This window comes from Zootoca vivipara, chromosome 10, assembly GCF_963506605.1.
Source record: "Zootoca vivipara chromosome 10, rZooViv1.1, whole genome shotgun sequence".
Classification (NCBI taxonomy): Eukaryota; Metazoa; Chordata; class Lepidosauria; order Squamata; family Lacertidae; genus Zootoca; species Zootoca vivipara.
This window is the reverse complement of record NC_083285.1, coordinates 24,133,657-24,152,443: the sequence shown is the minus strand read 5'-3', so window position 1 is coordinate 24,152,443 and position 18,787 is coordinate 24,133,657. Positions and strand designations below refer to the sequence as shown.

Here is an 18,787-nt window from a genome sequence, read left to right as displayed (position 1 = left end):
GATACAGACTCAGGTGAGACTGCAGGAAACAGAGCAGAACCAGTTCTTGATGCATTGCATTTTCTGCCTCAAACTCCCCATCCTGTGCTTTAACAAAGTACCAGAAGATGGAAGGTATAAAGACACAGTGTAAATGACAACAGTGCATAAAGGAAGTGCATGTAGTGCCTCAGATTTCCTAAGCTAGATAAAGGAATATTCCTGCTGGTGGTGCCATGTCGACTTAAAGTGTTCTTACGCATTGGCTAACCCTAAACAAATGGATCCTTGGTACGACTGCAGGTCCTTCATGCATGCCAAAGGAAGCGAACATTGTTGGAAACAGGAAGGTTCTCTAATTTTCTGTACAATGTGTTGCTGAACAGCACCTGTTAGGGATCAACAACACGAAAGGGTGGTTTCCTTAATGACCTGCTTGTGAACTTCCCTGGGGCATCTGTTTGGTCACTGTATGAAACAGGATTCTAGACCAGATAAACCATTGATCAGATCCAGCAGTGCTCTTCTAAGGTTCGGTGGTTTATTGTGCACCAAGAGTTGTGTTGTATCATGTTCTTCTTTTTAATTTTTCACCTTTTAAAATAGTTTCTTCTCAGATTGTAAGATTATATCCAAAAATGGATTTTTAAAGAAAGAATTTGAAGTGAAATAAAAAGAAAAGTTTGCTTGTTAATATACTCTGAGAGGTCATAGACCTCAGTCTGCCTATTTACATGACCTCCCCCCCCCCCAAAAAAATTATGATGATGCAAATGCTGTGATTGGGCTTTAGAATGCTTGGTGTTCCACTTGTTCCTAGAGCTCTCGATATTCAATTTCCTGCTGTTTCAGATATGTACATTTGCCAAAACATATTGAGGTTAAAGGAGCTTACTGAAGTGTTTGAATAGAAGCATTACAAATGTCAAGGAGGTGGGAGCAAGGAGATTTCATTTTGCTTTGAACTCCACCTCTAAGTGACAACTCCTGACATTTTGGAAATGCATGATAAGTGGACTGGACTACAGAGATGAACACAGAATTATGAATGGGGTGTATGTGTAGATGAGAGTGCGAGAACTGTAAATGACTTGCCATTATTGTATCATATCACGACTCTTTTCCAACCAGGCTGCATGGTCTATGAAAAACTTGGCGAGCAAATTTTTGGCACCCCGGGGAAGTTTATTGTTTTTGGATCCACATCTCTTCAGAACACTGGAGGTAAATGCTGTGTGCTTAGAGGAGACTTTTTGGTGTTTTCAGTCTCCCTAGTACCACTGTACTCTGCTCAAATTCTCGCTGCATTGTAATAAATGTTAGGAAGTATATCTAGTGTTTATGCTGTCTTGGATTCACTTTCTGCCCATATGCCTTTGCTCCTTCTTCTGCCAGTTCTAATAAAGAGACCAGTGTGTTTCCAACGATAGATGGAAGTCTAGCAATTCCTTTCCCCACCCATTTTTTTTGGAAACCCTTTTCTAGTATGGGTCATGTTAATGACATCATGTGAGTTTGCCTGCCCAGTTATTCTATTTCTATAGGACTATCCCTGGGTTATATTCACTGCATAGGCTGAAGCCTGGAGGCCACTTCAAATGAGACCTTTTGTACTTGGTTATGGTTCCTGACTTGAGTACAAAAAAACTTACGCTGTGTGTCTCAGATTCAAATGATGCATTTTAAGTGACTTGTCTCTTTAAAATGCACACAAATGGTGAGTGGGAAAGGATTGGGCCACTTCTGATGCATATATTAAAGGCATAAGCCACTGATAGTACTGTACAAACAGAGGGCAGGTTCAGACATAACATTTCTGGTCCATTGGAAATGGGCAAGCAACCTGAGCATTCCCGCATTCCCTTTATTTTCAGTAATATCTGCACTCGAAAGTTTGAGTGCTACCTGCAAGCCAGAATTGCAAACCACAGCTTGATACTGGTTTGCAATCCTGGCTTGCCAGAAGCAGTTAAAACCATGGTTTCCTCATCCAGATGACATGGAGATACTGCAATTTAACAGACTAGGCACTCTTCTCTGCAGCTGGGTGGGCTAGAAGAGAAAGAGGGAGCCCTCAATCTCATCACTTGTTCACATGCCAACATACCAGAGCAAGGGCGTACCCACCACGGGGCAAGTTAGGGCAGCTGCCCTACTCTAGAAGCCAGCTGCCCCCCCCTCAGGCAAGGCCAAGCACGGCGGGGAACCAGGGAGCGCGGCGCTGTGGGCGGGAACGCCGAACTCGCGCTCCGCTGGGCTGGGCTCCGCCTCCGCCCACCCGCCCTGCTTCTAGGGAGGGGCACAGCCCAGCGGAGCGCGAGTTCGCCGTTCCCGCCCGCTGCGCTGCGCCCTCCCTCCAGCTCCCCGTCGCGCCCTCAGGCAAAGCCAAGCGCGGCGGGGAACCAGAGAGCGCGGCGGGCGGGAACGCCAAACTCGCACTCCCCTGGGCTGGGCTGGGCTCTGTCTCCGCCCACCAGCCCTGCTTCTAGGGAGGGGCACAGCCCAGCGGAGCGCGAGTTCGCCGTTCCCGCCCGTCGCGCCGCGCTCTCCCTCCAGCTCCCTGTCACGCCCTCAGGCAAAGCCATGCACGGCGGGGAACCAGGGAGCGCAGCAGGGGGCCCTTCCTTCCCTGGCAAACTCCTGCCTTGCTGCCCCCTTTCCTGGCGCAGCGGCAGCTGCACTGTTGCCGGCGCCTCCCCAGCTTTCCTCTCTGTGACAAAGGCGCCCACCTTTGGCCAGGGTCTTTTCGATTGGGCCATCGCGAGGCAGCGGGAGGAGCTTGGCTCCGTCATCTGCCCGCATGCAAAACCGTGCAGGGGTCGGCAGTTGCTGAGAACAGGGTCGCAAGGAGAGAGGGGCGTCTGCGCGGTTCCAGATCTCTCTCTCTCTCTCAATCTCTCTCTCAATCTCCCAGCTGGAGGGAGGTCGCGCCACGGTGTGCTCTGTCGGGCTGTGCTCCGCCTCTGCCCATCAGCCCGGCGCCTCTGACTGCACTTTCCCCGCCCACTTTGTGGCCCCTCCCCTTCCGTGCATTGGCCCCTCCCCTTGCCCCCCAGTTTTGATCCTGGGTACGCCCATGTACCAGAGTTTATTGGACCAGCAATATTAATCTCTGAACCCACCCACTTGGGGATATCATAGCTGAATATACAAAAAGACTCGTTTGAATTGGCCCTGAGGATAGCACAGAGAAAAACCAAGCACACAGCAGTGTCTTAGCATCATGACTGATTATGTTCCCTTTCTAACAAGACCTTGTTTTCCCCAGCAATGCTGAGCTATCTCTTCATAGTTAAAAATGAACTACCTGCTGCCATAAAGTTCCTTATGGGAGAAGAAGAAACATTTTCGTAAGTTTAATTTGTGGCTTTGCTGACTGGACTCATTTGTTCATCGGTCTTAGGCAGGGGTTTATCAAAAGTATTCCATGCTAGAAATGTTATAGGCTGCTGTCATGCTTGTTTTGAATGCTAGGTGTTACATCACAACTTCTTATGGGATTATTAAAGGCAGAGAAATAAAAAGAAGCAAAATATATGCCTGAAAGTTATCTATTCTGTGCTGCTTCAGTTGTTTTTTTGTTTTGTTTTTGGAAAATTATAGTAATAAACAAAGCATTATTATCCAAGTTCTTGAAAAAAATGCACCATTGAGATATAATATATACCACTACTAAGCTAAACAGAAAAGGCCATTAGGGAAGTGGCAAGCCACTCACAGATATATATTTTTTCATGCTAGATCAGCCTTCACCCCCCCTGGTACCCTCCAGAGGTTAGGACTACAATTCCCATCAGCCTCCAGCACTGTGCTAAAGAGACAAACTGAGCAGTTGTATTCAACTAACTTTTACTCAAGAGCGGACCTATTATTAGACTTAAGTTAATCATGGCCATTAATTTAAATGGGTCTACTCTGAATAAAAGTTAGCTGAGCATCAGCACCAATTCCTAATACCTGACTGGATGTCTTGCTCTGCTCAAAAGAGGCAGTCAGAATTTTCCGTAGTGCTCCGTTTGCAAAGTATAGAGCTTGGGTAGCCAACATTGTGCTCTCCAGATATTGTTGGACCACAACTCCCATCAGTCCCTGACAGCAGAGCCATTTGTCAGGGATGATGGGAGTTGCATCCAACATTTGGAGAGTGCCCTATTGGCTACCCTGGTACAGAGAAATAAGTTAATGGGAGAGTTTGTACAATCACCCCTCTGCTTCATAGGCTGAGACATCAACGAACCTTTTGCTCGCACTTGCAGCCCCTTTATTCCTTCCTTCATGCAAACTGGCAAACCTACCAGGAAGTCTTCCATTTGCTACAGTTTCCCATTTCATTCAAACCAGGAAACTATGGTTAACAGCTTTAGAATATGGATTTTAACTCCAAACCATTGTTTTAATATTCTGTCTTGTTCTGAAGCTGTTGAGTTTCCCAGTTCAGACAAAACAGAAAACCGTAGTTAATAGGAGACTTTCTGATTTGTTTGCTAACTCACACAAAGGAAGGAGCTAAGAGACCACATATGTGGACCGGGGTGGGTGGGATTTGTTCATATCTCAGCTTATCACAATAGACATCATACGCCTAGAAGCAAGGACTTTTCATTCAGTGCATGTTGTCTTATGGCCACAGCACATATTGCAAAATAACTGTCTGCCTGGTTGGGCAAACCTTTCCTGTGTTGACAGCCTGAGGCAGGTCTAAAGCCAGTTGGCATGGCTTTGCCCTCCACCCCTGGCATTGCTTTCACCACTTGGGCAATCCTTAATAACTCCCATGCATGAAAAAGTGATGTTTGCAGACTCCTGTGGCTGAGATTCAAGAAAGGCAACTTCAAATTAATAGCTGTTTACTTATGCCATCTAATACCTGTCCTGGGAAATAGTGTCTTTTTGAGCAACTAGTCACTTAATAGGGGGTGGGGAAAACCCTGACGGTATAAAAATATGAGAATTCAGGGTAATAAAAGTGATGCTATCCTGTCACTTTTGAAAATGTTTTACAGGGCCTGGTACGTGGATGGGAGGCTTCTTGTCGTAACAGTGACGTTCTGTATAATCCTTCCCTTGTGTCTTCTTAAAAATTTAGGTAAGGATAGATACCTTCTTTAGTTTGAAGTATGGTTCTTAGACTTAATATTTAGGGTGTATTCCAATCATGGAAGGCCACATTCTGATTCAAGCAGATTCCTTAGCTCCAGAATAAACTATGCACAGGGAACCTTATAATATAAGAAGCCTAAGGTACAATTTGGTACTGTCTGAATGCATCTGGCTGTCTGAACCTGAGACAAAATAATGTCTTCGTTTGGTATTTTCTATTTCTGAACACTGATTATGGCCAAAAAAAGATTTCTTTCCCCCTGAGGCAATGTAAATAATGTTGGCTTGTCTCTCTCCCTCCTTCTTTCTCGCTCTTTTAAAAATACTGTTAACATATATTTTGTTCTTAAAATAAGGGAAGGTTCTGTTAAACATCACCTTTAAGAAAAGGTGAGCAATTCTACATAAAGCACAGACTAGTAAACACCTCAGGACATTCATTAGTCTAAGATATTTTTAATTGATTTTGACACTCACCAAGCCTGGCTCCAGAACCTTCTTTCCACAGTTTTGCTTTTTGCCAACTCTTCACTCCTTCCTCTGCCATGTCTCAAGACAACCTTTCCTTCTCCAGAAGTCAAACTAGTGCACTGAAAAATGCCCTTTTGTTTTTCATGGTATAATACATGTTATTTAACTGGATTTCTCCATTCAGGGAAAACCCTATAGACCTTTCACTGTGCATTTGAAGACAGGATAAGAATGTGACAACAAAATTGTCTTTCGCAGTTGAGAACCCTCTGTAATTCTATTTGATGTTTGCTCCTTAATGAATCATCTTTCCTCCCGCAAAGATTGAATTGTTTGAGCCAGGGTCCTAAAAATATAAAGATATGCCATCAGAACCGTTGGTGTTACTCCTGCTTCAATGTGGAGAAGCATTGTTTCCTTTTGAGTTGCCAAAAATAAAAATCCAAATGAAAAGTTAACTAACAGTGCAATCCTAACCTTGTCTACTCTGAATTCAGTGGTAAATGGAGTTAAGTTTACAGCAATAATAATTAACATATAAGTTCATTTCGGTGGCACCCCTTACACACACACACCTGCCATGTCACCCTGCTCCTGCTTATGTAACTATAAATCAACTAAATAAAAAAACAATTTGATCAGCTGGTGGTGCTAGCCTTCTGCCACCCATATAGCTGCTGCTTACTAAGAAGTAGAGAAGGGGTGAGGTGGAGGGGAACTTGTTCCATTACAAACGTACAGCAAGAACCAATCTGATGCTCTCATCAGTGTGTTTGCACCATGCTGACTTCATTGCTGCCTCTTCCTCTACCTCCTGGTAAGCATGGGCAACATGGGTGACAGAAGGTCAGGTGAGCTCCCCTGCCAGCTGCTCCTGGCTTTGTCTGGAAGCCAGCGTCTTTGAAAAGTTATTTGTGACAAAAGTGGCATAGGTATTCCCTGCATGTTATTGGAATATTTTCCATATTATTCACCAGAACTTAAAACATTTAACCTGTTCATAGTTAAATAAATGTGAATGAGTTGCTGGATAAGTTTTCCTTTGATTTTATCTCAGGGTATCTCGGCTACACCAGTGGATTTTCCCTGACTTGCATGGTATTTTTTCTCATAGTGGTAAGTTTTGCTTGGTGTTTTGGTTAGAATGGCATTATTAACTTCCAGTGTCAAGCCATTTGTTTTGGATATTTTTTCAATGGTGGTCCTTTATCCCAGGTTGTATACAAGAAATTTGAAGTTCCTTGTCGTCTGGATGAGAAAAATGCCACCGCGCCTCTGTCTCCAAACTCTAGCATTGCCTATGTGGATATGTGCCAACCCAAGTATGTCACCGTTAATTCCAAGGTATGTTTCTATCCACACCATTTTGCCATTTTGTTCCACATGCCAGCAGCTAGACTGTGCAATAAATCCTAGACAAATGTAAGTTTTCCAGCCAGCCAGAGCTGTCCCATCCCTCCCCTCTGCTGCAGCCAATCAGATGTAATAATCATATTAGCAGCAACACCAACACTATAGTTTCCCTTGTATTCAAACATCATTGTTTATGCTTGTTATTTAACAGGTGTTCCCAGTCCCATGAAAGCCATGTTTTTCTAGGCAGAGCTCCTAAGGTTTCAAATCATGGCAAAAACACAGTAGGTTGGATCCAAAGGGTTTCCACCCGCAAACAGAATGACACCTTTCATCAGAGCAAGGGAACCTCTGGATTCCATCCCATTTCATGGGACTTTCCCCGGTCATTGCATTGCAGCACTGGGCGCCCCTTCACATGACATGCAACTATAAAAGGCACAGGAACCCTGCCAGAGCAAAACATTGACAATCCCAGTTGAAGAGTGCAGAAAATTCAAACTTGCATATTGGAAACGATGACGATTTTCTTAATGACATTTGGAGGGACTAGGTCTCTCCCTCCTGACTCATAGTTTTGTTTTTGTTTTTCAAACAGACCGTGTACGCTTTGCCTACCATTACATTTGCATTTGTCTGCCATCCCTCGGTTCTTCCAATCTACTGTGAACTTAAAGAGTAAGAGAGAAATCATTGTTTTGTTATTAAAGCAAACTGCTTTGTCTGTAGAACGTTAGTACTGAGTTGCATTCTGCACTGCTAAGAGAAAGGAACTTTAATTTGAGAAAATCAGCAGGACCTGCTCATCATCTAGGAAGACGTGGCTCACCCAGGGGGTTTGATGGTGGCAACATAACAAATATGGGGCTCTCCTTAGATCTACACAGCTGTTAGCAGAGACGCAAACAGTGTGAACAATCACTTCATACGAGGCAATGCCAGAGTGCAGCCAATAACTGGTGTCTGTCTCTTTACATCTGGTACAAGAGCTAGCAGCATTGTCAATGTTATTTTCTGGAGCTTTCGATCTTATATGCTTTATACTAGCTTCCGTTTTCAAAAAGAAAGAAGGATCGCTGCCAACGCAGTGCTACTTAAAAAAGCATTTGGAAGGCAAAAGTTTGCTGAATTCTGAGATTAGCTGGGGCCTGCTCTGTTTTGTGAATGTGTGGACCATATAAAAACTCCTTAACCTTGCATAGATTTCAGGATCATTTCAAAATGTTGGTACTCCAGGAATATCCAGCTAGAGCTGGCACCTCTATAATTGCACAATGTTCCTATAATGGATGCATTTATACAAAGAGAGTGGACTCCTCACAGGAACTGCTTAACTGCGGCAGTCATCTAGTCTGGTGGTCTGTACAGTGGCTGGCAGCCCTGCCCTGAACTGCTATTTCCTAGTCCTGCTGCTTGAGTTCCTTAAACTAGCAAGTGTTAGTTATCTCTAAACAAGAAGAGTTAGTTGTTGAATCTAGCACCTTATGCAAGCAAACCACATGGACTTTTCCTTACTAGATTGGACTTGATACTCTGTTGGAATCTCTGTAGCAGAGAGGGTGGAAATTACCGCTCCCCACCCAGGAATCAAGGGCTCCCTAAATTAATCGGAGATCCATTTTGTTTTCCTGGTCTTCACTAAACTTTAAAAACCACAATGCCATCGTTATATCTTTTTACCTTAATTATGTGGGCTTCAAACCTTATTTGTTGTGTTTCTCTTTTAGGAGACATCTGAAGGCAGCCCTGTTTAGGAAGCTTTTAATGTTTAATTGATTATTGTATTTTAATGTCTGTTGGAAGCCGCCCAGAGTGGCTAGGGAAACCCAGCCAGATGGGCGGGGTATAAATAATTTATTATTATTATTATTATTATTATTATTATTATTATTATTATTAGTAAAAGCTGTCTCATAACTGCATGCTGTGTGTCGTATTCCTCATGTGAGAGTCTGGTGCAGGCATTCCCAATCTGCGGCCCTCCAGATGTTTTGGCCTACAACTCCCATGATCCCTAGCTAACAGGACCAGTCAGTGGTCAGGGATGATGGGAATTGTAGTTCAAAACATCTGGAGGGCCGAAGTTTGGGGATGCCTGGTCTGGTGGTTCATTGAATAGCCAAGAAAGGGTCATGGCTCCATACATATAGGGAAAGCCACCTATAAATCAGCCCTTTAATCACTATCATCTCAAGAAGATGGACAATGAAGTGGTATGGTGTGGACAGTTGTTTACTCCAAACCATTCCCCTACAGTGCTGCTCCTTGAGATCTCAACGGTCTTCAGACTTGTTCCTGTTAAGTGGCATACATTCAAGTCTAGTACCAATTATTCCTTAACTTCCCCCATTGCCCCATCTTGGTTTTGTTTGTTTTTCCAGTCGTTCACAGAAGAAAATGCAGATGGTTTCAAGAATCTCTTTCTTCGCCATGTTTGTCATGTATTTCTTGACTGCTATTTTTGGCTATTTGACATTTTATGGTAAGTGACTATTTTTGGCTACTCACCTCTTCTGCCTTACTGTACATTTAGAGAAAAAGAAACTGAAAGGTGTGTTTGTTTCTGTCGGTTTTCTGAATTTTGTAAATGGTTGAGGTTCTGCTTTCTTGTTTCCTCACTGTGCACAGAAGGTAACGTGAAAATTGGGGTATCTTCTGCTTATTTGAAAGTGGCATTTCCTTGGCCCTTGACATCATACTTGCACTCCCAAGTGTTTGGGGGCAGGGAAGTACACAAACCAGAGCACTGCCCCCAGTCACTTCATTCTTAGCAGGAGGTGGGGAAACATTTGCCCAGGCCCACTGGGTAGGGGTGGAGCAGTTATGCTAGCTTCCTAGCTGGATGCTTGCTGGTGCTTAACAAGAAGAAAAAGGAATGAGAGGTCAGTGCAGTGCAGATGCATCATCAGAAGTGCCAGATGGGACCTGTCAGTGCATTTGCACATCACTGATCTCCTTGCAACCTCACCCCTCTCCCTTCTGGAAAGCAACAGTGGCCCACCTGAGAGCAAACAAGTGTAGCCCCTCTGCTTCACCTGACGATCTGCTTCTCCCCCCCCCCCCCAGTCAATTATATGAAAAGAGCAGGGGAAACCTACTATTCATACTTTAGCTTCAGGTTATTTCTTGAGTGGGTAGGAGGGAAAGTGGAGTGAGCTGGGACAATAAGGGGAGGAAAACAGGGAAAGTCAAGTGTCACGGGAGTCAAAGGAGAGAGAGTAGGGGGGAAAATGGAGAGAGAGAGAGGGAGAGGGAGGATGTGCACACACAAAACACATCAGATCTAGTACAAATAGATCCTCTTGAAATTGCGTCAGAATTTTGTGGGTTCTTTCTCCCCTCTCCCCAAAGGGAACAGCGTCCACAGCACTCTCAACACTCCAATTTTGCCCCAGGTGCAAAAGCAGCTGGTGGTCCCTGAACTTCAGAATAATCTCGTAACATCCCATTAATTTGAATACAGCGAGTGAAAACAGTTATATTTACAAATAAAATGACTGTTTAAATTGTCCTAATATCCCAAGTTAAAATAATTTCATAAATTTATTTGTAAAATGCCACTCTTTTTTGCATCATTTGCGCTTGCAACCTGTTTGATTTAAACAGGGACTAACTGAAGCTGAGTACTTGGGCTCTTTCCCTCTCGCTTCCTCACTGTGTTCAGGCCCAGATTGGTGGTTCACACCCACACTGGACATTAGCACAACTGAGCTCCACTGAAATGAATGGGACTTACTCTCTGGCAAGTGTACATCGGGTTTCAGGCTGAATTTGATCTTTGCGGTTCACTGGAGCATGAGTTAAAACACTGTTTCCGATCCAGCCTGTTTCACCGCCATCCCTGTTGCCTGCAGATTAATCACTTGTTGTTTGAGGTGGCTCTTGCCAAGTGACAGCTTCTATGAATTAATTGCTTAATTGCTGGAACAGTTCTCTCTTTGTCTTCCCTGCAGAAACCGTGTCATCAGATCTGCTTCACAAGTATCAGAGTAAAGATGACATCCTCATCTTGACAGTCCGTGTTGCTGTCATAGCTGCAGTCATCCTCACAGTCCCAGTGTTATTTTTCACTGTAAGTCTGAGGCTCCCGTTCACTTTGAGATGTCTTACCATATCCTAGGAACAACTATCAGATTGCTGCATAGATTCATTTAGATTTGGTCCTGCTGACGGTGGCCTACAGTTTAAAATAAAATCAACCCCACCCCCTGAAAAAGTGCAAGTAAACAATAGCAGTGCCATGGAGTCCTGAGCCACCCAGCACCAGTGGTCTTGGCATGGATGTTGAAGTCCCCTATAACCAGCAGTCCTAGAGTCCTCAACACCACCTTCCAGACCAGCTCTGTCCGCTCAGGTAGGGAGACTGCTGGGCAGTCAGGCAGGTGATAAACTAGCAGAATCTGTCCTGATTGCCCTTAAATGGCTCAGAACCGCCTCTCCCCATTTGAACTGACCTGGACCCTGCAATCATCATCTGAAGCCCTTATTTGTGTGCCTCCTCCATGAGATGTCAGGAGGGTGGCAACACGAGAACGGGCCTTTTCTTCAGTGGCTCCCCATTTGTGGCATGCTCTCCCCAGGGAGGCTTGCCTGTCACTTTTGTTACATATCTTTAGGTGTCAGGCAGAAACATTCATCTTCTCACAGGGCTTTGGCTACATTAAGCAATCTATGGCCTTTTAAACTGTGGGGGGTGTATTGCTTTTGTTTGCTATTATTCTTTCTATTGTTGTGTTTTTTATACTGTAAGCTTCCCTGTGATCTTTGGCTAAAGGGCAGCATAGAAATTTGGTTTAAAAAGCAAATAAATGCATTCAGGTTACTGCCTGTGAATTCCTAAGTGGGCACTATCCCATTCCACAGTAAGGGCTCAGTTAGCCAGAGGAAGGCAGAAATGTGACATACGTATCTTGGTGCAGGAAAATGTTCATCCTTTCCTGTTGTGAGTCTGATTTGCTAAGCTCTGTGAGAGGAAGAATGAATTTCATCCTGGCAGAAGAGTAATTAATTTTGACACTAGAACAAATAATGTTAACATAAAAAGCCTGCAGCTGTAATAAATAGCATCTGGTGGAAATGCAGATAATATGCCCCCCCTCTCATACCCACAAAGACATTACCATGTCTTAACAGTGCAGTCCTAACCAGGTTTTCTCAGAAGTAAATACTGTTGGATCCAAAAGAGCTTATGCCCAAGTTAGTGGCGTTAGGATTGCAGCCTAAATTCTCTAGAATGGATTTGGAGTCAAGCAAATCTAAGTGCATTATACAAAACTATGGAGGGAATTAGTAAGGGAAATTATGCAAATTTTGACTGCAATAGTTTTCTTTTTTCTCTTTACAGGTGCGTTCTTCTATATTTGAGCTTACTAGAAAAAACAAATTTCACATGTGCCGTCACGTTGTGGTTACGGTGATCCTTCTGGCGATCATTAACTTGTTAGTTATTTTCATACCTTCCATGAAGGATATTTTTGGAGTTGTAGGTACAGTATTCAAATTATATTTGATTAAGAAATGCCTTTTATTGTGGGTCACATCAACTTGTCTGTTATAACAAAATCTATGTGTTTGATTTGCCACAGGGGTAACTTCTGCCAATATGCTGATTTTTATTCTCCCGTCATCACTTTATTTAAAAATCACCCACCAAGATGGATCCAAACTGATTCAGAGGATTTGGGTAAGTTTCAGAGATCAGGAACTATCTCAAGCTTTGTCCCAGTAGCAATCCCTAAACTAAGTCTGAAACTGTAGTCCTCCAAGAGCATAAAATAATTCTGCTTGGCTTTGATGCACATTCTCATTTGGTTAACCTATTTATGAAAGTAAGTTCTGCTAGCTGAACTACTTTTCCCCTTTTGGTTCCAGGCCTCTCTCTTTTTGGCATTAGGAGTAATGTTTTCCCTGGTGAGCATTCCTCTCGTCATCTATGACTGGGTACATTCAGGAGACACTGCTGAAGGCCACTGAAGTTAATGGGACATTAAGAAGAAGACATTTCCATTTTGCTACTCACACCAAAATCATTATTATCCCATTTTGTTAATATGCCCATCCACTCTTTGTGAGCATCCTTCATGAACTCAAAACAATGGAATACCAGTAGAATGCAATGTTCTACTGTGGGTTGCAGCCAACTAAGTATTACTCAAGAGTAGTCCCACTGAAATTACCAGTGATGGATACAAGTTAGTCATGCCCATTGATATCAGTTGGTCTACTCTGAATAGGACTAACATTGGCTACAACCCAATCATTTTATGTTACCTTATTTTAAATGTTATCCTTCATGTTCCCACAAGCTACTGGATCAGTATTAAGTTTATGGTGGTGGTCAGTACAATTTTGCATACTCATAGATTTGTCCATTGGCCATTGGTGTTCTGTGTGTGGTAACTGACACTAAAATAATTGAGGGTATATACTTGCAAATTAATATATCAATTTGTTTTCAACTACAATCAGTTAACCAGCCTTGATCAAACTAGAGAGCACTTCCTGGAGATAAGTTTACCTCTACCTGATTGTTCTCGTCCAGCAGTGTGCTTAGTGGATAGATAACCATTAGGTCACATATGTACGTAATCTATAGGGTCTTTCATATCCGTGAACAAAGCCTGTACACTATTAAGCCTTAGTAGATCCCTACAGGAAGTTGTCTTTTGCACACTCAGTTTGTGAGTTCCATGTATGCATGTTTGGTTTATTTTCAAAGAAATGGTTTGTGTTCAGATAGTTGTCCCCTGGGGATGTGAACAAATTCATAAGGTTGATTGCTGCCAATTATAGAACTGTTGGTTTCAATCTGGAGCTGCGGAGGTGGTGGCTTCTTAATGAGCACTGCTGGAAGGATGTCCTAGAAAAGAAGGGAAGATTTCCCTAGACTTTGGCCCAGGACTTTAAAAGCAGGATACACTTCTGAATCACAAATGGTTATGAAGCTGAACACGAACAGACTCAGAACGGGTGTTTGTCTCAGCTAAATAAGTGGTCTGACAATCATTTGAAAGCAATGCCACAAATAAAAGCCCTGATGGAACTTCAGGAAATTGACCTCGGGCTGACCACTGAAAAGTGAGCATGCAGAGCTACGGCAAGCTTTCAGGTGAACAGAGCAGACCCTGTTCCCTTTGAAATGTACCGTTGGTGAAGGCAGTTATCACCACTATGAAGGATCTCACTGGAGGTCACAGACAGACATCTTAACTGCCAGCCCTTGGTAGCTTTTGCGTATTGTGGTAGAAATTCTTGCGTGTGTATTTCCCGGTTTGCATTTGAGTTTGTGTGGTGGGTGTGTATGCTATAGTGTAGCAGGCAGCCAGGCTCCACAAGGTTATAAAATTCACTTGGCTATATCTCCCCATGAACCTTGCAGTGGAGGCAGGGAAATCTCTCTCAGCCTGACAAGGGAGAAGAGTTTGATGAGAAGCCACTGCTTAAACAGAGTGGATGTAGGCAACCATTTACCAATTGGAAAGTCAGCACAGTTTGCAAATATGATTAATGTTGTCCTTTCAAATGATAAGGAGAATCTTACCACATACCAAGTGAAGGTGTGCAGGAGTTGATCACCTGTATCCATCCAACCACATTCAGCCTCTGTTCTGATGACAGACTCTATGGGAATTAGAGTCTGTATCAGCAGCCTTCGACTTTTTCAGACCCAGTCTCATCATTAACCCAAACATACATTTGGGGACTCATTTCTCCTGTTTTTACCATGCATTTGTACAGTAGGTTGGGCGCTGCTGGACTCACACTAGTAGAGAGTCCTGACCCACCAATTGAAGACCAGTGGTCTACAACAGAGTTTCCCAACTGGTGGTTGGACCCCAAGGGATCCATGTAACCTACCCTTAGGGTCCATGGAACATAGCCATCAGCTAACCATGATAGCCTGTGTTTTTGGGGTGCTCTCGCATAAGAGCACTGTGCCCCAAAACACACGAGATCGCGGCACCCGAAAACGTATGCGGGTCACATGACTTGTGACTTGTGCGAGCTCGCGGCCTGGAAAATGTGCGTCCTGTTTTGCACTGGGACATGTTGGAAGGTATGGTGGCACCACCGACATAACAAAAAACTGCCACAGATATATCAGCATTTTCAAAAATAGGGGTTCCATAGCTAATTGAGAGCCTCTGCCCTTGAAGGCAGATAAGACACTTTCACTGGAACAGAATGCTGCTGACCAATTATTGACAGGTGCCACATATACAGAGTGTTTAAATCACTCTTATATCACTTTGACAGCCATGGCTTCCCCCAAAGAATACTGGGAACTGTAGTTTAATAAGGGTGCTGGAAGTTGTTAGGAGACCTGTATTCCATCACAGAGCTATGATTTGCAGAGGTCTTTAACAATCAAGCTTTCTTCCCATGGAACTCTGGGAATTATAGCTCTGCGAGGGGGGATAAGGATCTTAATTCTTAGTCTTAACAAACTACAACTCCCAGGATTCTTTAACCAGGACTGTTAAAGTGATCTAAGAGTTGATTGATCTAAGCTTTGTTCTGATTAATATGTGTTAATGGGAAAGGGGCTTGCATAGGTTTTAACATTTCAGCAGTTTATATGGCTTTTAATTTATTTTGTCAACTATTCCAGACAATTTTTAAAGCTGAGAAACAGCACATAAATATTGTAAATAAATATTAAATTTGGATGGAATTTAGAATGAGTCCCACCTATCCAGAACCAGTTAAGAACAGGTTGTGAGAATCTCTCTCTGTTGTGTCAGGAGCAATTAAAGATAAACCAAACTTATTTCTAAAACAAGTCAATGCTGCAGTTCTATTGTCTTTGTTTTTGGAGTTCTCCTTCATTATTTCCAATATACTTGGTTTGGGGTACATGTCTGGAAATGTTGGGATGGTTCAGACTTAATCATGCTTAGAGCAGACCTATTGAAATCGCTGAGACTTAAGTGACCAACTTACATTGATTCTGATTTCAAAGCAGAATCCAGCTCACGGGAATCACTTGAACTGTTTGTCTTTACTGTAAAAAAAATTATTCTATTTAATTGTACCTCTTTCAAAAACCCTTTTATTGGCATTTTGTTTCCATTGCTGCGCCCGCAGCTTTGATTTACATATGCTGCTTAAACTCTTTGTAGGTTTAAAAGCTATTGAGTATTTCCTCAAAAAGCTGTGCCCCGTTTTCTAGATTGCATTGATAATAGTATCTCTTCGATCGAAGCTTTCATAGAATCATAGAGTTGGAAGAGACCACAAGGGCCATCCAGTCCAACCCCAGGCACTGAAATGAAAGCAAGCAGGTTCAGGGGTGATTGCAGTGTATGACAGATAAATCTCCTTGGTACCATAGTGGTATTTGTAAATTCAAATGTTTAGTTTTATGTTAAGAGGATTTCTACACACTACACACCCGCCCACCCCACAAGAACATAAAGCTAAAAGGGAGAGTGTACCAGCAAGGCTGAGAAATAGTAAAAGAACTACTGAGGAAGTCGTAAGTTTCATCTCAGTGCCTTGTAAGGAAATACAGTTTGAAAACCACCTCAAGCAATTAAATGTAACGTGACAGAGAAACTGGGGAGACTTTGTTCTCTCCAGCCATTGTCCACTCAGCAGAGACTTGTTCTGGAACAAATGAAGAGAAAGTTGAAACTGTCTTCAGTCTGAAGGGTCACATGATGATCTTTCTGCATACACAGATACCCCCACACTGCCTGTTAAGCTGCTCCTAAAACTCAAGAGACTAGCCTTCAATTCAGTAGAAGGATCTGTGTGTGTGCGTGTGCGTGCTCTTGGTTGTAGCCTGAGTTACTGCAGTGTCTGTTATCCAATATAGACACCTACCAGCATGTTTCTTTTTAAAAAAAATCAAATCAAATCATTATAATTGCCCTTGAGGTGTTCTGCAATGAAAATTTCTGGATCACAGTTATCCACCCTTTGGATCAATCAGTGTTTGTTTTATCCAGTATAGGCTCTGGGACAATTGTCCTACTAATATTCAGCCCACCTGTATATTTTTTAAACCAAAACTCATGATTAACTGTACATATTTCATAGTACTATTTCATAACTGCTTTTATAAATATTTTGCCTCTTTTCGGAATGTGTAGGACTTTAGAATGTGATATTATTTATCATTTCTGCAAAGTGCTTTACAGATAGTATCTTGTTCGTCTGCAAAACCACATTGTGAAGTAGCTCAGTTAAGAGTTCCCTGTTGCAGAATGGAGGTTTGGGGAGGGAATGAATTGTTCATGACTGAGCAAGGATTGGACTTAGGTCTCCAGTCTAGGATTTTGTCCATTAGACATTTTGAAGGATGGTACAAAAAGCAAGTTGCTGTTGGCTTCAGACTGACACATGAAACTGTGTACTAGGTTTCGTTTTTGTCTTAAACGCTGATATAAAATGGCCTGGTGATTCCTAGAGACTCTTGGGATTTACCATAATATTGTGGTATGCTTGCAAATACTGTAAATTACCAAATGGATGAGTAATGGAGAATAATAAGCACACAAGGTGTTAGGGGTGGGGTAAGTCTCAGGGTCTTGAGATGAGATTCACAGGAGCATTGTCAACATTAAATGATAGTTGGTTCCCCTCAGTTTGGGAATAATTTTGGCAGTGGTGTAGCACATTTCAAGCAAAGCCACAACATCCAAGCCATTAATTCATTGCCCAGGCTATCTTGATGAAGATGAATTCCAATTAAAGCTACAGCATAATTGATTTTTTTAGGTCACACTTCCAGTGTTTTGGTTTTCTATGCCAGCCTCAATTTACTCCTTCCCTATCCTTCTTTTGTGCATGTTGATATTGACTAGGAGCTCTGTTTTTATTAACTTGAATTGTTTTAAAAGGGGATTGGGGGGGGGAATCATGGAACGTAAGTCTATCAACAGCTGCTAGCCATGATTACAAAACAGAATCTCCATGTTCCAAGACAGGGAATGCAAATTATTGAAGGGCAAGAGAGGGCCGGTTCCCTTCATTACCTGCTGGGACGATCTCCTGGAGGCCTCTAATGGCAAACAGGATACTAGGTGGGCCATTGGACTGATTTAGCAGGGGCTTAATAGCTGGCTATAAAGGTATTTTCCAACCTTAGGTGATAAAGCACAGTACATGTGTAATTGCTGTAGAGGATCCAAATACCTCCCCTCATCCCCAGCAGTATGTCTGTTGCAGGAATGTCACGTTTCCCCATCACAATCATTTGTCCCTGGGGGTGGGGAGAGAAAGGGAGAGGGAAAGCAATGGGTAGCAAAACTTGCTCCCAGTTGCATTGCATATGACGTTGCACTATTGCTTGAAAACCAAATACAATCCGGATGAAATAAAGACAAGGATATTACATATGCCTTTCCTTGGTCCCCCAGTTCCACAAACTTCTTTCTGAACTTTGGACAATATCACAGTAGAATGTATTGGCTTAGCTGGTTTTTTTTAAAAGCCTCTCAGATCTCCTCTGTCCAGGGATCTTTCTTTATTCGGAAGTGACCGTTCCTGAGAGTGCTTGGCATCAGGAAAGCATTTCCTTTTGTTTTTTTTGTTTTTTTCTTTTAAAAAAAACTGAATGTGCCCATTGTTTCTCAGTGTTCTGTTATCAAATGTGAAGATGATAACTGTCACAGTGGCCGGAGTGGACTACTTCAGAGTAACGACGCTACGCAGCTCTGCATTTTATTCTTTTATTGGTGCTGCGTATTTACAGTGCTCAAGTCATTGCTATTTACACGGAGCGATGTTGTCAGTCGGTTTCAGAACCTCCTAATGGCTTTTGGCGCGTCTTTCTCCAACACAAAAGCTTTGGCAGACCCATCCTCTTGCCCCTCCTCTTCCTGCGTAATTCTGGAGTTGGGGGGATGGGTCTTCCCCCCTTACTTGCCCCTTCCTG

General features: G+C 42.9%; 1 protein-coding gene across 1 annotated transcript in view; it reads left to right on the top strand.

Moving 5' to 3' along the window:
• The window catches only part of SLC38A1 (solute carrier family 38 member 1), a 43,059-nt gene extending 24,549 nt beyond the window's left edge, over positions 1-18,510 (top strand). Inside the window, exons 6-16 of the mRNA XM_035128289.2 lie at positions 1,111-1,203; positions 3,248-3,329; positions 4,983-5,065; positions 6,608-6,666; positions 6,766-6,894; positions 7,502-7,581; positions 9,285-9,385; positions 10,857-10,975; positions 12,248-12,389; positions 12,489-12,586; positions 12,775-18,510. Coding sequence (XP_034984180.1) covers positions 1,111-1,203; positions 3,248-3,329; positions 4,983-5,065; positions 6,608-6,666; positions 6,766-6,894; positions 7,502-7,581; positions 9,285-9,385; positions 10,857-10,975; positions 12,248-12,389; positions 12,489-12,586; positions 12,775-12,876 — 1,088 coding nt within the window. The 3' untranslated portion in view covers positions 12,877-18,510. The remainder of the gene's footprint in view (positions 1-1,110; positions 1,204-3,247; positions 3,330-4,982; positions 5,066-6,607; positions 6,667-6,765; positions 6,895-7,501; positions 7,582-9,284; positions 9,386-10,856; positions 10,976-12,247; positions 12,390-12,488; positions 12,587-12,774) is intronic.
• Positions 18,511-18,787: the final 277 nt, after the last annotated feature.